This window comes from Xyrauchen texanus, chromosome 35, assembly GCF_025860055.1.
Source record: "Xyrauchen texanus isolate HMW12.3.18 chromosome 35, RBS_HiC_50CHRs, whole genome shotgun sequence".
Classification (NCBI taxonomy): Eukaryota; Metazoa; Chordata; class Actinopteri; order Cypriniformes; family Catostomidae; genus Xyrauchen; species Xyrauchen texanus.
Window position 1 is genome coordinate 17,084,653 of NC_068310.1, and position 21,304 is coordinate 17,105,956.

Genomic DNA, 21,304 nt, shown 5'->3' on the forward strand with positions numbered 1-21,304 from the left:
TTTTCCTTGTAAAACAAATTTTACAAAAATCAGAATAGCGTAATTAAAACAAACATTTATTTAGGATAAATTCTGATATAGACCGAAAGGCTACAGATTAGGATGGAGATCCAAGCAATAAAAATAGTAATATGAAGCTGAGAAAGCTACGGATGGTGTACACTGAATTCAGTTTTGTTTTACCATTCTAATGGTTAAATAAACCACTCATTTAAAAAAGGCATCTATAAGCATCAACATTTTCTGAAGCATCACAGAGGTCAATAAGGTCTTCACTAGCTCACTTCTGACATCACTCATTCTCAAGATTTAAATCATTAATTTACAGAGCCCGGCCAATCTGGCTGAGACTCCTCCTACAATACTTCATCAGAGCATGATGCACCACATCCATGAAAGCATGCCACCCATGAAAGAGATTCAATACAACCATAAAAAAAAAAAAAAAAAAAAAAAGTCTTCTTAGTTCAAATGCTCAGATACAAAAAAGCTGATTTACTAGACTGAATCAAGAATTAACTGCACAAAAAGTGGAGCAAGTAGCATACTAAAGCTATGGAACTTACAGTTTATATAGCAATGCAGACAGGTCAAAAGACACATCAAGTAACTGAACTGCAGGCACAAAAATCCAGTGCAGTTCATGATAACAAGCATATGTTCATTATAACAAGCATATGTTTATTATAAGCCTGTATTTGCACCAGTCAATGCAGCTGGGTTGAGATCATGTACATTTATAAAGTCAGGGAGTTGCTTTACTTGAGAGTAAACAAGCAGTTACTTTCAAACAGATTTAATTTCAAATATATTTAAAAAAAATGTAAGGTGCCCGTTATTGTGAAATACAGATTAGCATATAGTATAATCTGTATTTCTTGGGAGAGTTTAACATTCTTTTTTCCTTCTTTGTTATAACTGTACCAAAACGATTTCAGCAAAAAGAATGCAAAACTTGAAACATACATAAAAATGAATACAAAAGAACGCATTTAGGGCGAAAGAATTCCCATGTTCAAAGTTAGGAAACCATACAGTATTATCTAAAAGTAAAAATAGCATTATTTTTTGGCCGAATATGACAATCTTCTTCCTTCATTGTTATACACTGAAGGTCAACTGTAACAAAATTATTTAAGCAGAAAATAGCACAAGGCTGTAATTGAAACATTGATAAATATTAATACCAAAGACAGCATTTAGGTTGAAGAAAATCCCATTTTTAGGATTAAGCTACACCATTTAGGGTAGGTCTGACAATACTTCACAGATTAAGATATGGTATTTACAAGCTGAGAGACAAACATCCAAAACACTAAGTATTGTCGGAAATTCTACTGTTCCTTAAGAAAAAGACAGATAACAGACATTTTCACCCACAGGTAAAAGATTTCAGTCTTCACCTGATGGAGCTTCCTCCTCAGAAACATCATCCTTCTCCTCTTTGTCATTCTCATTCTCTTTCTCTTCCTCCTTTTCTCCGTCACCATTATTCTCTTCTTCCGCACCACTTTCGTCATCCTTTTTCTTCTTGCGGACGGGTGGCGACTCCTTGTCTTCATCCTGCCCCTCTTCCTCCTCATCCTTGTTGCTCTCAATATCTTCATCATCTTCTTTAGGCAAGGCCTTCTTCACAACTCTCTTCACCTTTGTCTGACGTTTTCCTCTCTTCTTTTTGGGTCCTCGGGTTCCTGGAAACAATTGAGTAAAACAATTAATGGGACAGTTGAGGGTTTCTCAGCTTTTGGAAAGCAGACAGTTCATGAAAGTAGTAATTGCTTAATTACAGTGCATCCAGAAAGTATTCACAGCACTACACTTTTTCCACATTTTGTTAGGTTACAGCCTTATTACAAAAATGGATTAAATTCATTATTTTCCTCAAAATTCTACAAACAATACCCCATTATGACAACGTGAAAAGTTTGTTTGAAATCTTTGCAAATTTATAAAAAAAAAAAAAATAAATAAATAAAAAAAAACATACTTAAGTATTCACAGCCTTTGCTCAATACTTTGTTGAAGCACCTTTGGCACCAATTAAAGCCTCAAGTCTTTTTGTGTATGATGCTACAAGCTTGGCACACCTATTTTTGGGCAGTTTCTCACATTCTTCTTTGCAGGACCTCTCAAGCTCCATCGGGTTGGATGGGGAGCGTCGGTGCACAGCCATTTTCAAATCTCTCCAGTGATGTTCAATCGCACGGAAGGCTGCTGGACCAGACAACATTCCTGGCAGAGTGCTTGGAGGATGTTCTTACCAACATCTTCAACATCTCTCTGAGCAGCGCTGACGTTCCAACATGCTTCAAGGCTACCACCATCGTCCCCATGCCAAAGAAGTCTTCAGTGTCCTGCCTCAATGACTACAGACCCGTCGCACTCACACCCATCATCATGAAGTGCTTCGAGAGGCTCGTCATGAGGCACATTAAGACCCAGATGCCCCCTCACTAGACCCACTGCAGTTTGCGTATCGTCCAAACCGGTCAACAGACGACGCCATCGCCACCACCCTCCATCTGGCCCTCACCCACCTAGATAAAAAGGACTCATACGTTCGAATGCTGTTCATAGACTTCAGCTCATCATTCAACACAATCATTCCTCAGCACCTGATTAGAAAGCTGAACCTGCTGGGCCTGGATCCTGGACTTCCTGGCTGGGAGACCTGTCAGTCCGGATCGGGAACAGCATCTCCACCACCACCACCACCACACTGAGCACTGGGGCCCCCCAGGGTTGTGTGCTCAGTCCACTGTTGTTCACTCTGCTGACTCACGACTGTGCAGCAATGCACAGCTCAAACCACATCAAGTTTGCCGATGACACAACCGTGGTGGGTCTCATCAGCAAGAACGACGAGTTAGCATATGGAGAGGAGGTGCAGCGGCTAACGGACTGGTGTAGAGCCAACAATCGGTCTCTGAATGGACAAAACAAAAGAGATGGTTGTTGACTTTAGGAGAGCACAGAGTGACCGCTCTCTGCTGAACATCGACGGCTCCTCTGTGGAGATGGTCAAGAGCACCAAATTCCTTGGTGTTCACCTGGTCCCTCAACACCAGCTTTATTACCAAGAAAACCCAGCAGCGTCTCTACTTTCTTCGAAGGCTGAGGAAAGCACATCTCCCACCCCCAACCTCACTACATTCTATACAGGGAATATTGAGAGCATCCTGAGCAGCTGCATCACTGCCTGGTTTGGGACATGCACCGTTTCTGACTGCAAAGCCCTGCAAAATATAGTGAGGACAGCTGAGAAGATCATTGTGGTCTCTTTCCCTCCATCAAAAGACATTTAAAAAAAACACTGCATCCGCAAAGCAATCAGCATTGTGGATGACCCCTCACACAAACTCTTCACCCTCCTGCCCTCACGGCCAGACGGTGTAACATCATCTTCCCCCAAGCCATCAGACTCCTCAATACTCAGAGACTGGACTGATACACACACACACACACACACACACACACACACACACACACACACACACACGTGTCCTGAGTTACACTTTAATTATTGTCACTTTATACCTGGCTGTATAGTATAGTTTTCAATATTCTAGTATGTTTTTATATCAAAGTACTTATGAGTTTCCTGGCCTTTGTGTGACCCAGGAGAGAGCATATGAGGTTACTAAAAGTGTTGATGCTGCAGAGGCCACAAAGAGCACCCAGCTGTAACAAAATAATGAGGCTAAGGACCTTGATACACAGCTGAAGGTAAGGAGTAAAAACAACTAGTGGTCAAATTAATTAAAAAGATAGACTAAAGCCAAGTTTCTACCAGTAAAAAGATATCAAAAGGCTCTTTGAGATAATGGTGGCAAATAGTATCCATTGGTTACAAAAATAACGAAGGGGCGCAGAAATGAGGTAATGCCAGATAACAAACTGTATAGAAGAGGAGGTTTTGGACTAAGAGAGTCAGAACGGACAGCTGACCGGTCTTAAGTTTGTTGGTGTTCAATAAACTACAACTTTGGCACCTGGAACTCAAGACTCCGAGAGTTTTCTTACAACTTGGAGAGATTCATCGCGATTTTCCACGACAGCTGCTACCTCAATAACTGCTATGTGCATAGAACACAATCTCATAATATGTTATGTTTACATTTGGCATTTTTAGAAACTGTCATCTTTTTGCACTACTGTGTACTGGTCGGAACTGTGCCTATTGTCCTGTTAATTTTTTGTAATTTATTGTACTGTCCCGTACTTTATATAGGCATGTTATTTAGTCGGTGTAGTTTCATGTGGTTCTATGTTGTTTTATGTAGCACCATGGTCCTGGAGGAACATTGTCTCGTTTCACTGTGTACTATCCTAACTGTATATGGTTGAATGACAATAAAAACCACTTGACTTGACTTGAATCGGGTTCAAGTCTTGGCTCTGGCTGAGGACATTCACAGAGTTGTCCCGAGCCAGTTCTTCGTTATCTTGGATGTGTGCTTAGGGTCATTGTCCTGTAGGAAGATGAACCTTTGCCCCAGTCTGAGGTCCAGAGCGCTCTGGAGCAGGTTTTCATCAAGGATGTCTCTGTAATCTCTTGCTGCATTCATACTTCCCTCGATCCCAACTAGTCTCCCAGTTCCTGCCGTTTAAAAACCATCCCCACAGCATGATGCTGCCACTACCATGCTTCACTTTAGGGATAGTATTGGCCAGGTGATGAGCGGTGCCTGGTTTCCTCCAGACATGATACTTGCCATTCAGGCCAAAAAGTTCAATCTTTTTTTCAATCTTACAAAATTGCCTAATCGATAAATCGAAAACAAGGAAATGACCCAGTGAAAACAAAAAAATGACCCAGTGTAACTGAAAACACATTGAAATGCACTCTGAACCCATTTTTCAACACAATCGTTTGCAATCGTATGCTTTTATGAAGCAACATAAAATAATGAAATGAAAAAGACCTCTGTCGGACTTAATGAATGTTGCACATGCAGTGGCGGATACATAAACACTTTTGCTACGAAAATTTTATTTTATGATGATTTAAGTTTGTAGCAGTTTGCAACACCCCACTTCCGATAAATATTTCTAAATTATGGTCATTATCACGGGTAAAACTATGTTGGAATCCAGAGAACTTTATTTTCTGCTGTCTGTCGTTAATGCCACATTGCTGTGCATCTTGTATCCCAGTCACAATTTGAAACATTTTATTTATCCAGGTTATTTCCCAATATCAAACAACATTCAAATAACATAACACAGAAGGAAAACTTTGTCCATAATTTGACCGTAAGTGTTGGAGATCCAGACTGTAAAGCTCTTTATGTACTTGATCTTATAAACTCAACAAAAATGAAATGTCCTCTCACTTTCAACTGCTTTTATTTTCAGCAAAATTGACGTGTGTACATATGTACATATGAACTTAAAAAGATTCAACAATTAAGACATAAACTGAACAAGTTTCACAGACATGTTACTAACATTAAATGGAATAATGTGTCCCTGAACAAAGTCAAAATCAAAAGTAACAGTAGCTGCATTAAGCTTTCAAGATTGGGCATTCCTGGAGTAACTCGGGCAATTGTTGTTGCCATCCTGTACCCGTGATATTCGGATGTACCGATCCTGTGCAGGTGTCGTTACATGTGGTCTGCCACTGCAAGGACGATCAGCTGTCCTTCCCGTCTCCCTGTAGCACTGTCTTAGTAGTCTCACAGTACGGACATTGCAATTTATTGCCCTGGCCAAATCTGCAGTCCTCATGCCTCCATGCAGCATGCCTAAGGCACATTCACACAGATGAGCAGGGACTTTCTTTTGGTGAGTCAGTAGAAATTAATTTTTACTGTCCAAAGTTTTTATAACTGTGACCTCAATTGCCTACTGTCTGTAAGCTGGAAACGACTGTTGCACAGGTGCATGTTCATTAATTGTTTAAGGTTCATTGAACAAGCATGGAAAACATTGTTTAAACCCTTTACAATAACAATCTGTAAAGTTATTTGGATTTTTACCAAATTACATACCAAATATAGTGTCCTGAAAAAGGGACTTTTCTTTTTTGCTGATTTTATTTACAGTGCAATGCCATATAAGCACAGGTAAGACCATGGATGTTTCGACGTTACTGTGGTTTAGTCAATGTAAAGTAGCTAATCTTTCTAAAAATAATAACAATAACAAATTATAGTATTTGTAATGACATAATAAGAATAATATAATTTTGAAACTTTGACTCTGTATACACAAAGTATTAAGATGCGTCTCATGTGATCCAATCACACATTCGAGGTGTAAATGCTAATTTACACCCCCCATTCTTAGTCTTTTATGACATTTCTGCATTTTATTATTATGCAGTAACTAACTGACATAGTGAATAATTTTGTCATTAAATCTCTTCCCTCGAATTCCAGAACACAAGTGGACACAGGAAACCGCTGAAAAACATCCCCACAGCATGATGCTGCCACCACCATGCTTCACTGTAGGGATGGTATTGGCCAGGTGATGAGGTTTCCTCCAGACATGACGCTTGCCATTCTTTGTTTCATCAGACCAGAGAATTTAGTTTCTCATGGTCTGAGCGTCCTTCAGGTGCCTTTTGGCAAACTCCATGTGGGCTGTCATGTGCCTTTTACTGAGGAGTGGCTTCCGTCTGGCCACTCTACCATACAGGCTTGATCGGTGGAGTGCTGCAGAGATGGTTGATCTTCTGGAAGGTTCTCCTCCCTCCACAGAGAAACGCTGGAGCTCTGTCAGAGTGACCATCGGGTTCTTGGTCACCTCCCTGACTAAGGCTCTTCTCCCCTGATCGCTCAGTTTGGCCGGGTTGGCATGTTACTACAGTAATATGGTGTTAATATAGTAACCATATTTAATTGTGTGGTTACTATGATTTTACTACAAAATACTGAAGGGTGAGGGTCAAAATCCCTTGTCTCTTCAGATATATATATATATATATATATATCCTTTTATATCAATATCTATCTGTATTCTGTTGCTTAACTTCTTTATTAAAGTGATGAATTAACTATATGCATGATCACATAATCAATCCTATTTCCTTATGCATAACTGAAATATACTTTGAATCATATGTGTGTTGAATGCTAACTAGTCTCTTTTAGGAACATTCCAGAGTCTTTCTCTCTGTCCTGCACATAGGCTGAAGGTCTTTTGGAGATAAGCTTATCTGTGATGCTCTCCAGCCTCTCAGGGGAGAATGCGTTAAACATAGGTTCCAGATGTATTCTGTGTTTGATTGTTACCTTTCCATGACTAATTATATGGTTTAAAGTCCTATGTAATAATACCTGAATAGTAGAAGTGTGATTTTCTCTTATTATTTCTTTAGAGAAGAAATGTATGTTATTTCTACCCCTCTCCTCTGCCCGAGGAGTGAATATTTTATCTCTCTGTTTTGGTTTAAATGGCCTAATAACGTTGTGCTCTGGCTCTCTTGTGCTCAGAGAAAAACTGTCGTTCGTCAGTGTTTTGTGTGTGCGTTTGACCTTCTACCCAGGTTTTGAACCCAGGGATGCACACCAGGCCGACTCGAAGACGCCCCGCGACTATCTGCGAGGTCACTTCAGATGTAAATCTCGGGCTCGGACGACAAGTGCGCTGATTAATGTTGATAGGCCGCATAGCTCTCTATATGTTGTGACTTTATGGTCTTTTAGCCAATCGGGAGTAAAATAATGGAATGTACGTCCTTGCAAATGGTATAATTGATGTAAGATTTTGTGTAAGGTACGAGTTGGCTTTCGATCTCCTCGTGAGACTTTGCCGCTGGCTCTACCAATTTCACTGCAGACTATACTTCAGTAAATTTTTGATTCTTTAATTGAACTTCTCGACTCCTGGTCTTCTTTCTCCATATCTGGTCCGGGTCAAAACTGTTATACCCCTAACAATACCATGGTAAATGTAAATCTAAAACCATGGTTAATTTTTGAAAGGGAAGGTTAGGGTTATATTTAGAGGTAGGAATTTGTGTAGGGTGTCTGTGGGAATTTAAATAAACACAATAAACATGCTGCAGTAATGCCCCTATACTTTAAGTTAGTTTTTAATTAGGGGTTCAAATAGTATCTGGCACTATTTTCATTGGTCAAACAGTCTCTGACTAATGTAAATATTATTTATGTATATTAAATGTTATTATGTTAAGCTTTTTAGTTTTTTTTACTTTTGGGGGTACACAAGCATATTGATGTTCTCAAAGCTATTACAGGTGGACTAGAAGACATTAAACACCAAACACAAACAAATTAACATTTTGACCTCATTTACTCACCCTTATGTTGCTCCAAACTTGAATTTCTTTCTTCTGAGAAAATAAACAAAAGGGGTGTTATGCAGTATGTTAATCTCAAATCACCATTCACTTTCATTGCATCCCTTTGTCATTCAATGAAATTAAATGGTAAATGAGGCTTGTCATTCTGCATAGCACCTGTTGTGTTCCATGGAAGAAAGTCACACAGTTCTGAGATGAAATGTCTATCCAGTTCTATCCCCTTAATTTTAATTTTGTTTTGGTACAATCTGATAGTAAAATTACGGGTGCTTTTACCTGAAGCCTTTATCCTGGATTTAGGCAATTTCTTGTCTTTGCTTGTCCTGCTCACTTTTGAGTTCCTTCGTTTGGGTCGCCCATAATCACTGTCATCATCATCATCCTCTACCATAAAGTCTTCATCACTACCCGAGTCTTCTATGAGATGAAATGCAGTGTATTGCTTAAAAGTCAATAATCACAATACAAAAACAGTCTCAGAATATACCAATATCTGATTAAAAAAGGCATTTTTAATATATTTTGACTTTTTTTGAGACATAAAATTGAGACATACATACCCCCGGTGTAAACGTCACTGTCTTCTTCCTCCTCCTCCTCCTCTTCCACACCCCCCTCTTCCTCACTTCCACCATCCCCAAGAAGGATCTCCCTTTGTTTGGATGCAGCTTTAGTGGCAGCCTGACGCACCTGCCGGCCCTTCTTCTTTACAACTTTACCATCATCATCACTGTCATCTGGGTGTTAAATAACAAATGCATGGTTAACACAAGCTAAAAGTGTGTGTGCATTATCAATCATGCATCAACTTGCTTCACATGTAGGAATAGATACAAATCTGCGTCAACACTACAGATAAAAAAATTACACTGTACTAAAGTATGAAATAGCTGCGGGGAAACTATATAGAGTTTTCATGTCTTGGTAACACCCCCCCTCTTCCATTTCCAAAAACAGCTATTAATACATTTTAACAATGGCTTCTGACAAATTAAAGAGGGATGAGATGTTTGTACTTAACTTTAACATTACAATGTTATGTATTTTGTGCTGTTCTGTTTTGTAGAGATGGTAAAGCCAAATTTATTGATTGGTCAGATTGACTTAATAACTTAAGACTGGCAATAATTGCTTTACTTTTAAACAAATAAGCGTTTTTACTCAAACTCAAAACACACAATATTTTTTTAAACAAAAGTTTATTCTCCATTTACAAAGTTATAAGTAGAGTGGAACTAACATACTTCTGGTAAACCATTAATAACACCAATATAACTTTGTTATTGGTCAAAATATCAGCCTGGCCACCATATCGGACTATCAATATAGTTTACCCTTTCAAATAAGGTGCAATAAGACTTAGGGATTCACGATTATGTTGCACATGTTGCACATTGTTGATTATTTCCTTTGATATTGTAATTGCAATTATTCATATTTAAATTAATATATTTATATTAAAACACTTTTTTGGGGCAGATGTATGCCAAAATTATTTATGTGAGCTATGCATCAAAACAAGCTAAGAACTGTATTCCTGAATTGCATTATTATTTAATTGTATGAAAAACAAAGTGTTATTCACCTTTTGAATAATTTATACATGGTACAATTTATATGGTGAGCATTACTGATGTGTTTTAAGTAGGGCTGGCGATTTAACGCGTTGATAACGTGCGATTCATTTTATTAAAAAATAACACGTTAAAAAAATTAACGCATTTAATCGCAATGCTTTCCTGAGAAACGCAAGCTTGTAGTACCACCTCTTTACTCCAGAGGGCAGTAAGTGAAATTTCAGCTGTGTGAGCAACAGACAGTTTATTACAGTGAACAAAACATTAACAACTCTTCAGCGGACACACAACATAAATGAGCAAACTAAGGGATCTCAAGATGTGTTTAAAGATTGAGTATTAAAACTATATTTAACTTGACACAGTGACCTAAACATTTTACTTTTATGATGCAACACACCCGAGACGCGACACAAGCATGTCTGACGCAGGTCTTATGGTCCGTTACACTGTTTTTACCCAGTCAATCTTTATTTAAGAAACATGCTCCCTGAAATGGATCCACTTTGCTCCTTCAGTAATGCTGTAGATTAATCTGCCCTTCACATTTTTTGGGAATGTGTCCACGCCGTAGTATTTCGGAGAAAATGTTGTTTGTACGTACCTCTATTTTAAATAGTTTTTTTTCTTTATAAAGACGTTTTATTTTGTTTTCACAGTTTTGATCATTTAAGTTAATATTTTCTGATTAATCTGTTTATTTTTCTTGCCAAGTTATTTTTTATACATAAGTGTACATTTATGTCTATAAAGCCCATATTTGCACTTTTTGTAAAGACTTAAAATATTATTTAAATACTCTTTGTACCTTCAACAACTCCAAAGCATTGAAAACCATTGCACTATGTAATGAATATAATGTCTTGGCATTATTGTAAAATATATCTGTAGTATTGTGTACTATGTATACCCCTGGCTTGTTTCTAAAAAAAAAAAAAAAAAAAAATGTATGAAGCAGGCAAAAATTGATGGGTCCTTAAACAATCCCTCATAATAAATCTCCAACTGATTGACAAATTCACTTGTGAAATGGATTGCTGTGAACTGTATGACAATGATTGATTATGATCAATAATATGGTAGTAAACAATACATTGTATTCTAAAGCCACTTTTTGAATTGTCTTATCAATGGTTAACTCTTCTGCTAGAAGAATGTAAAGCATTTTAATTATCTGAATTTTTTTTAATTTTATATATATATATATGAATGTAATATTTAAAGATTACTATGTATAATTACTTCATCATTATATATTGAATTATTGTTATATGATGGGCTTTCTCAGCAAATATTTGTTTCATCATTATATATTGAATTATTGTTATATGATGGGCTTTCTCAGCAAATATTTGTTTCATCATTATATATTGAATTATTGTTATATGATGGGCTTTCTCAGCAAATATTTGTTTCATCATTATATATTGAATTATTGTTATATGATGGGCTTTCTCAGCAAATATTTGTTTCATCATTATATATTGAATTATTGTTATATGAGGGGCTTTCTCAGCAAATATTTGTATATGCGATTAATCGCAATTAATTAATCGGGACACCACGTAATTAATTCGAATAAAACATTTTAATCGATTGACAGCCCTAGTTTTTAGACTAGTTTAAACACCTGATATTCCTTTGCATTCATGCACACAATGGCCCAAAAAATAATAATGTTGCAAATAGAAAAATATGGCACAATGGGAGTACAACAAAATGGAATACTGTAATTGACACTTTTCACAATTATATAAATGTGACAGCTGTAATTGTAATCTCGATAAGCCGGTTTCTATAAACTTAAACTATCTCGCGCTTTCAGGCATATTAATGCCGACTATCTTTTATAAGAGGCCAAATATGAGCAAAGAACGTAACTAGAACCCTCCAAGGAGTTACATGATCACATTTGATAACATTATGTAATGAAGTAGTCACTCAGTGATTATGTTGGTTGAACCTGCAGCCCTTTTCCGTTTAGCTGGTGCCTGCCTCCCCCTGCTGGCCTTTTTGGCATCAAAGTCACTGTCACCACCATCATCATCATCTTCCTCATCCTCTCCAAAGTCATTGTCATCTTCACTGAGATCCTCTTGAATATAAGAAAAGCATTTGGTCAATAGCTGAATAAAACCAATAAATATAAAGTTAGTAAAGGCAAAAATTAACTTTACTCACTCTTGCGGTCCTTGGGTCGAGATTCATCACTACATGGGAACGAATTAAGCATATATTTACATGTGCATATAGAAATTTGTATTACAGACAAATGGCAGCCATGATTATAAGACAAAAATTAACAGTGTAATGAATATGTACGCAAGTTCATAAATAATGTTCTAAATGAAGGAGGGGTTAAATCAATAGATGCAAACATGACAGTGGTGACAACTGAAATATCAAAAATAAAAATTATCAGGGCTTAACAATATTAAACATTTTTGGGGAGACTTACCTGCGTTTTACAGTCTTTTTCTCAGATCGTTCTGATTCTTTTACGTATTCCTCATCTGTATAAAATTATTCAGTGAAATCAAGTCATAAACAGAACGACTTCAGAGCACATGCAATTCTGCACCTTATGATCTATTAATACAGCATTGTGTGCCATTGTTTATTTAAATTAGGACACAATGATGAGGTATGCAACAGGATATTTGCATTAGGAGAGCTTACCAGCATCGTCAGACTCTTGGAATTGTGCATAGTCAACAACCCTTTTATTCCTGTGCACAAAGGAAAAACAAAAAAATTTAATTACCCATGCGGAAACACCAAACACAATATGCAATATGTCTATATACACTGAAAACCCTAATGTTGTCATTATTTGAAAAAAGTTTTATCTTGAACTTGAAATGTCAAATTTTGGGCTCATAACTCAAAATCACAAGTCTATGGATTTTTAAGGCAAAAAGTACGTTCAAAGTTCACTTATTTAAGTGTTAATAACACCTATTGAGTACAAAATTGAGGCTATGGGGAATACCCACAATGCCTTGTGCATGCATTATTTAATTATCTTTCTTTGGTCAAAGGGAACATATGGGGACATTTAAATAGTTGTTATTAAGAACTCATAGAGGTTTTAGCTATTTTTAGTACTATGTTGTTTTGTTGCAAATAGTTGTTTAGTGTTATGTCACCATTAGGGCAATCTGTGTCACCTTTGATCAAGTTTGACCCTGTAACACTATATCAGTTCTTCTTGTACATGTGCAATTTAAGTACAGGTTTATTTCTGTGGAGAATCAAGTTTACTTAATGACTGACCAAATTTCAGTCCATTCAATTAAAATTAAGTTGAAACAACAACATTTAAAAAGCAAATCTGAGTTAAGTCTATTTGCATCTAGTCACCTTAATTTAAATAGTTAAGTTCATACTGTATGAACACCAAGTAGCGTGAACTTAATTACACACGTTTAGGAGACACCATTATTCAATTCAATTGAGTTTACTCAATCAGTTGAATAAAGTCAACTTTTTAGGGTTTTCAGTGTATGACACTGTAGGGTTGCCACCAGTCTCATAAAATACGGGATTGTTGAATCAATACGGTGCACGATTTGTCCCGTATTTAAGCCGGTCCGATGGGGTCACCGTGAAATCGTTCAAGATCCTTAATTTAACCTTGATATTCATTGGAAAGTTGGCCTGTGTTGGAAAGGTTGGGTGTGTGGTAAGGGACCATCAATCAACAACATCTCAACCAAAATCAACCAGCAACAACCCAGTGCAAACACCAAAGCACAGGATCTCAGTCACTAGGTTTGAGCGTTCAGAAAGACTGTTTTAAACAGGACGCTTCATGCATTTTAATACAGCGTATTTCTTGAACACCTGTTATGTCTTCTTATTATCTACTGTTGAAACCATATCCAAAACCAAAGTGCATTAATTTCAAAAACAAGTTTCCAGGAGAAATGACACGAGTGTTGCATGTAAAGTAATGGCGCGCACTGCGCTCGAAGAGTTTTCATGCCGCGCTATGTTCAGCGGGCGAACTATGGAAAACATGTGAAACTTACATATCAATGCCTTTACCCCTTTCTCAAAGTTGCTAAATAATCGAGTAACAAACATACAATTAACGTGTTTGCCCCCCGGTCATGTCCGGATGGTTGCTTCTGTATAACATTAATTAGCCCTCCAGCGTGAACTACTACTATCCCGCTTTTTATCAGATACTGGCCGCTTGCGGTTAGCTTAGAAGCGTCTAAGGATGTCGACACGTTTGGTGATTTCATTGATGAAAATCCCTATGTAAATTTAAAAAGAAGTGAAAGTCTACGCGTGATTTTTTGCATTTTCTGGGCAGCTGTGTAAACACGCACCAGATCTGCCTTGGAGAAAATGCTGGTTAGCCATTTAGCAGTTAGCAAACATGGAGAGCGAGAAACACATGCCGATCACATCATGCGCGAACCGACTATTACTGTAAACCAGCAGACAAGCAAAACGCACTTACCTCGAAGGTCTTGCCATTTTGCAGAAGATCTGGGCGCGTTTTACTTATTTTAAAGCTACACTGTATTTGTAAACGCAGATGGCTCGCTTGTCTGTGCTCGCGCGCCTGGCTTTCTGCAGCTGAATCCAGGTGTCTCCCGCCGCTGCACTTTCTGTAGCGCGGAGCTAAGAGAAACTACCTAGATGCAATACAAACTGCACTCAAGACGCGCAAATGTATGCGAACTCTTAAACATCTGTTTGCACGCCGCGTTGTTCTGAGTTAGTATGAAATGTAGTGTCCACTATAGGCCAGATTGACCTGTTTATGGCTGTCGTCGAATAGTAGCTAACTAATTAGCTGTTGCCTGGCCTCTGCCAGCCAGAATTTTCTCATGAGTAAAAAGTGGGATGGGAGTCTGAAGAACGCAACATGACCGCAAATCACAATCGGATGACCACACTCTTCAACAATCCGCTAATACGTGCTCAATTTCAACTAACGCAATAATTTTTCTAGTTGATTAGATTTATTTATTTGAATAATTTCCAAATCCACTTTAGTCAGATATTGTTAACAACAAGCTAGATTAATTTCATCAATGTACTGTAATAGACAGACTGAAGATTTTAGGGTTGCTTGACAACATAACCAGACTAAAAGATGGTGATAAAAGATTATAAAGATGTATTTATCCTTTGAAAGGGTGAAGATGTGTGTGTGTGTGTGTGTGTGTGTGTGTGTGTGTGTGTGTGTGTGTGTGTGTGTGTGTGTGTGTGTGTGTGTGTGTGTGTGTGTGTGTGTATTAATAAACTGCTCTTTATTTCTTGGGGGGAAATCAGTTTGCATGGAACTGTTATGTTGCAGTTATTGGAAGCAACAAGTTTTTAAAGGAATAATTCACCCAAAAAATATAATTATTATGGGTGTGGGTGAGAAACAGAACAATATTAAGTCATTTTTTACTTAAAATGCTCTTCCCTGACCAGTAGGCTGAAATATGCACGGAAAATGTAATTTGCCAAAAACTAAAGAAGAAGAATTTGAAAGTGAATGTGGAGATTTATAGAAAAAAAGGACTTAAATATTGATCTGTTTCTCACCCCACAATTTGTGTGTATTAGCACAGCACTAAGCGTTTATGCACAACCTGGGTCAAACTCTAGACTAGTGCCACAGTGCTTCAAATAGGTTCAGTACGAGTAGTGCTTGCCAGAGGGGTCAGGGTGCAAAAAGCATCTGCCTATAGAAAATAATACCAATTTATAGGTACAGGGCCAAACAGTACTTGGGCAGTTTAAAACAGCTTTTCCTTTGGTGGTCTTCCTTTATTGGTAGGATAGTCCATCAAATTAATACTTTCTTAGAAACTCACGAACAGATGATGGTCTGGTGTTTTGTTAGACTTACAGCTTTTGCAGAAAATTCACCAATTAATAATAAATACAGTAACTGGTATCTCAAGTGTTACATACATTTTTGCAGAGAATGTTTTGATAACAGTTTAAATGTCAAAAATATTTTTTTATATTATAAATGTTCCCTATGAAAATAAAGCTAAAATATAATTAAAATCCCTCTTTGAGGCACCAAACTTCCACACTTTAACTGACAGCAAAGTTTCAAGATTGCCATTCCTGCACAGTTTCAGTGATAAAGAAGTATTTAGTTTCTCTGTTGTGACACTTCTTGAGTGCACTTGTTGATGTTAAAGGAATAGTTCACCCCCCACATGTTTTTAGAAGTGATATGATAGGTGTGTGTGAGAAACAGATCAATATTTAAGTCCTTTTTTTTTTTTTTTACTATCAATTCTCCTCACTGCTCAATCAATCGCTACTTCTGTTTCACTTTCCCATTCTTCTTCTTCTTCTGTTTTTGGTGATTCACATTCGTCATACATTTTGCCCACTACTGGGCAGAGAGGAGAATTTTTGATAACAAATGAAATGTATCTGTTTATCACCCACACCTATCAAATCATGTCTGAACACATGAATTTAACCACTGGAGTCATTTTTATGTTCCCTTTATGTGGATTTTGGAGCTTCACATTTTTGACACCCATTCACTTCCATTGTATTTACCTACAGAGCTGAAATGTTATTTAAAAAACTTAATTTGCGTTCAACAGAAGAAAGAAAGTTATACACATCTGGGATGCCAGGAGGGTGAGTAAATCATGAGAGAATTTTCATTTTTGGGTGAACTATTCCTTTAAGTGCCGCCGAATAAACGATGTGCTTAATACACATCATGTATTCATGACTTAATATAACATGAATCCATAGATATGCACTTTAATACAAACTTGTTTAAACCCTCTCTTTTTCAGAGAGAAGAAAAGAAGGGGAATGGCGCCTCTGAATAAGATGATGAACTGCTAAGAGCTGGCTGCAGGTTTGAGGATTGTTCAGCATGGGGAGTGACAAAATGAATCATTTAAATGAAGAAATATAACCTCTCTTTTGACAAATGTGATGTATTTAGTGAAATAAAAACCTAAAGTTGTATCACAGATGTAATGGCGTAGATTTTCGCTACACGTTTTGTTGTAAACATGCTGTGTTGTGTTTTGCAGGCAGCACAATTAAAACCTCCGCTCATTCATTTTCTTATTAGATGGTTTTCATTTAATGCAGCACTGGTCCGTCTCCAGTTTCATTAAGAATTTAACTGTGATAATCTCATACTTGATCACATTCTTTTCAAAAATAAAGTAAATACAAGCCTATGATACTAGTCAAATGTTATTTCATCATTTTAAAACTGTTTCAATCCTTTCTTTACTACATATTAAACGGGCATGGGGTAAAGTTGTAATATTGTAAATGAATGGCAGAATATTGTAAATACTCTGTGACAGTTGATTGAAAGATAAACCACCTCCTGTAATCATGAATTAAATAATATATATTGACACACACATATATAAACTGCAGTGTGCATAAGTTTCAGGCATTTGTGAAAAATGGATTTATTTTAAAACAAAGGATGTCTTTAAAATAATGTAGTAAATAATTTTAATTTACTAATTAATTTCATACAAAGTCCAGTAAACAAAGTAAAAAAGCTAAATCAATATTTGGTTTGACAACCTTTGCCTTCAAAACAGCACTAATTATCCTAGGTACACATAGACACATAGTTTTTCTTGGTTGTTGGCAGCTTATTGAGTATTATGTTGTTTTGCTGCTAGCATTACAGTTTAAGGTGGCAGTGATGACTGGGATTGCCGCAGGAGTCACATGCAGAAGTTTCTGAAGAGATCTGGGACCTTCACTCACCCAGACTTTGGGCCTAGTGAGGAGGTGAGGGAACAGACATTATAGACAATGAGCTTGATTTTTATTTTACTATCCCCTCTTTTAGTTGTTTAGTATTTTATTTATTTTTGTATTTTTTCATTTTTAAAGACACTCTTGTTTCTGTTAGAAACATGCAAAATCCTGCTCATCGGAGCAGCAGGTCTTTGGCTGTGAACTAATGAAAAACCTGGTAATATCTCTGTTATGCAGTCACGTCTACTGTAATACGTCATATCTGTATTTGTATCTCCAAACCATTGTTGAAATAAGTGCTTTATTGTCCCTATGGCTGAAACAGTTATTGTATTCTTAATTATGTATTCATACACTTAAAAAAATGTAAGATTTTAATGCTTCATTCTACATGTGTGTGCAGTTTTTTTTAAATTTAATTTAATTTATTTTTTATTGTAAACTGCCGATATGACATTGGTATTGAGTATCTAGCTGATCTGCTGATGTTTCTGGCTTTGCTCTCTAGAGTGTCATATCACTGTGTGTTGGCTGGACTCTAACATTGCCAGGTGCTGGATCAACGGGATGCTGGTCAGTGCTGATTTAACTAAGTACATGTCATATGACAAATGTGTCTCATTGTCACTGAATTCTAAAAATCTGATTCTCTCTGGATTCAGACCTGACTAATACTAATTGAAATGTGAAAAGTGACTTGGATTTAATCAAATGCCAGTGAACAAGTGTGTGCTGCATAACACGTTGTCTAGACTGACGTTTACATGTAAAGTAATTTTACTATTTTGAAACAACTTATGAAAAGTCAATGAGAAGACTAGCCTCGATTTATAAGATTTGTCAAACTTAGTTGGTGTGGTCTCTCCTCAGCTGTCCCTGCTCTGTTTTGAAGATGGAGTTTTGGACCCCAGCTCTATCATTCCTCTGATAGATGGAGGAAAAGAGGGCTTCAAGGGGAATGCAAGGGTCATTCTGCCAGGAATGATGGCCTGTATATGCTATACACACTGGAGCTTTATCCACCACAAGTATTGGATACTCTTCCTCGTAGTGATTGTTAATTTTCTATGCTGTAATCATTAATACTGGAAGTTTAATTTTTATATAAATCACATAATGGACTAAATGAGCTGTTTTACAACTAACATTGCACATGCAGCTAAGATATTAGTGGCAGTATTTACTAAACTTGCTTTTAGTCTCTCTGGATAGGAGAGTTTGCTTAATGGCTTTAAAGGTAAATTGTGTCAAAACTCTAAATAAACAGCTATTATTACATTTGTCACTGTAAATTGAGAGTCTAATGTGACCATACATTTGTACATGCATACACTGTTTATAACACTTGTAAGTTTTGTGATTAAGTGACTGTCTGCTTTTATCCATGTTTCTTTCTGATTACTTTACCGATGTGCACTATTGTCTCAATGCCACTACTACCAGAGCACTGCACAGAGTCTGTTAGAGTGCTGCAGTGACCCAAAGAGAAGCCTTTTGGAGGTGTGCAAGCTCTTTGTTTTCATCCACTTAATTGTCTTCACCAGACAACCATGTCACCACAGTCATCTTTTTGGTTTTTGAACTAAACATAGACTTATGTATCTGATTAAAGTTTTTTCACGGAAGTATACAACCACATTGCTGTACATATTGCAATCTTTGCACATGTGTGTATTATGGTGATAACCTGGAGCATATTCAGTGGGTGTTTCAGGAGTCTCTAGAGAGAGCAGCTGAGTTTAATATCACTGGTGTCACCTGCAGACTCACTCAGGGTGGATCCACAAGAACATATTCTCATAGGCCATTATTCTAGGATGCTCATGTTGTTATTTTTTCTGTTTCTTTTAGGTGTGGTTAAACAAATCATCCCTGTTGTTGCCTCCACAAATGCATTCATTGCTGAAATGGATTACCACTGAGAGGATAAAAACTATATTCCTCCTCCCTCCCTCCCTCTGTTTTTTTTAATCAAATAATCTTTGGTTTCCTTATTTATTCATGTGGATTTCATAAGATTTAAGTTGAGGACTAGTTTATTGTATATAGTCAAGTTTTAATTGATGTAGTTGTGCACACTGAGTACTGTCATATTTGTTTTTTCCAGCTGCTTGTGCCGCAGAAGTTTCTAAAAGTGCTACAAGGTGAATCATCTACACAATTTGATTCTGTCTTTGTCATTGTTTTGTCATTTTAAACCTGCATTTACAAATGTACACATTGCCCACAGCATCCAGGCACAAAAAGAGATGCCTGTGAAGATAAGCGTGTTCAAGCAGACATTTGTATTTTGGAGAATATTAACCAAATTACATATTCCTGAAAAACTGAACCATTTCTAAAATGTGTTATATTCAAGTGTCAAAACATGTTCAGATTAGTGTTATGGTTTTGAGGGTAGTATTAGCTAATAGCTAGTATTACATTTATTCATGTCTGATTTCATTCAGTGCGTATATTCCATTGAATAACTATCTGGTTTTTAATGATGTGGATGGATTATATACTTTTGAAGCAGAGCAAAAGATAACTATGTCTTTTAGTCTTTTTCCTTTATATACAATCCTTTATTTATCACATATGATACAAATAGGAATTTCAGGCCTATTTACAGAGGCTCAGCTTTTTGAAAGTTAGGGATAGGAATTGTTCCCAATATTTTTATGATTGACAGGACAACTGTTCAGCATTTAATTAAGTTCCTCAGAAACTACAGTTCCAACATTCTGCTAAACTACAAGAAGCGCTGAAGTATCTGACTGAGACTGCTTCTCTGTAAGTATAGGATTCCTAATTTACATTTACATTTATGCATTTGGCAGACACTTTTATCCAAAGCGACTTACAGTGCACTTATTATACAGGGACAATCCCCCCAGAGCAACCTGGAGTTAAGTGCCTTGCTCAAGGCATTTTTAATTTAAAATTTTTAATTAATTAAATTTTTAATTTAAAATTTTTAATTTAAAATTTTTGGGCCCTTGCTCAAGGGCCCAACAGTGGCATCTTGGTGGTGCCGGGGCTTGAACCCCCAACCTTCTGGTCAGTAACCCTGAGCCTCAACCACTGAGCCACCACTGCCTCCTAATTAACTGTCTCTCTATACAAATTATTTACATATACTAATTTAATTTAAAATTAAATTAAAAGAGACAAATGGAAGTCTCTGGCTATTACAGCAACACTTGAAGGAAAAAATAAAATGCTTTATGTACAGGTGAGACAATACTGATTTGCTTGAAAAACCCTTGAAATAGCTTTTCGAATACAATTTCTGTCTTATGTTGAAATAATTGTCCAACAGGCTTTAGTTATGTCACAAACATGATTTGCTACTTGATGGTCTGTTGCATTGGAGATACTTTTTGATTGGACAAAATCTGTGTAGTGCAAGATGAGTCATCAATATTTTTGATCTGTTCTTTTTTTCCCAGAATACAATGACTGTAAATTGATAATGTGTATATTGTCCAAAGTAAACGTTTTCAGTGTTCAGGAGTAAACTAGCATAAAAGTGGCCCGAGACACTTGGATTGAAAGCCACAAAACTTTCATTTTGATTTCAAAAGGTCTACAAGATTTTGTTTGCATGTGATAAATTAAATGAATTGCATAAATATTTAGATTTACAATCTATGTTCTTTAGACCTTTACCTCAATTGAAGAAAGAACAAGGAAAAATCTCTTCAAAACATTGAAAGGTAAGATCATTTAG

The 21,304-nt window shown here is 36.8% G+C and overlaps 1 protein-coding gene and 1 pseudogene across 4 annotated transcripts; one reads left to right on the forward strand and one right to left on the reverse strand.

The window, feature by feature from the left end:
- Positions 1-14,694, reverse strand: LOC127629200 (nuclear ubiquitous casein and cyclin-dependent kinase substrate 1-like). 4 transcript variants are annotated; one of them, XM_052106318.1, is made up of 9 exons: positions 14,330-14,694; positions 12,535-12,584; positions 12,314-12,368; positions 12,037-12,065; positions 11,819-11,950; positions 8,839-9,015; positions 8,555-8,692; positions 8,276-8,308; positions 1-1,691 (listed from the first exon to the last, which is right to left on the reverse strand). In XM_052106318.1, the coding sequence occupies exons 1-9, from the start codon at positions 14,344-14,346 to the stop codon at positions 1,393-1,395; spliced, it is 930 nt and encodes a 309-aa protein (XP_051962278.1). In that variant the 5' UTR covers positions 14,347-14,694; the 3' UTR covers positions 1-1,392. The 4 variants fall into 4 exon arrangements, with proteins under 4 accessions (XP_051962278.1, XP_051962277.1, XP_051962279.1 ...); XM_052106317.1 differs by having other exon boundaries at positions 8,555-8,695; XM_052106319.1 differs by lacking the exon at positions 8,276-8,308 and having other exon boundaries at positions 8,555-8,695.
- Positions 14,695-17,556: 2,862 nt separating this feature from the next.
- On the forward strand, positions 17,557-21,304 carry LOC127628547 (NEDD8-activating enzyme E1 catalytic subunit-like; annotated as a pseudogene).

What these genes read in the sequence shown, in the direction of transcription:
- LOC127629200 (XM_052106317.1), bottom strand. An exon ending in ATCCAGGATAAAGGCTTCAG is followed by an intron (nt 8,309 to 8,554) that starts GTAAAAGCACCC and finishes TTATTTTCTCAG; the next exon opens with AAGAAAGAAATTCAAGTTTG. An exon ending in AAGTTTGGAGCAACATAAGG is followed by an intron (nt 1,692 to 8,275) that starts GTGAGTAAATGA and finishes AATTGTTTCCAG; the next exon opens with GAACCCGAGGACCCAAAAAG.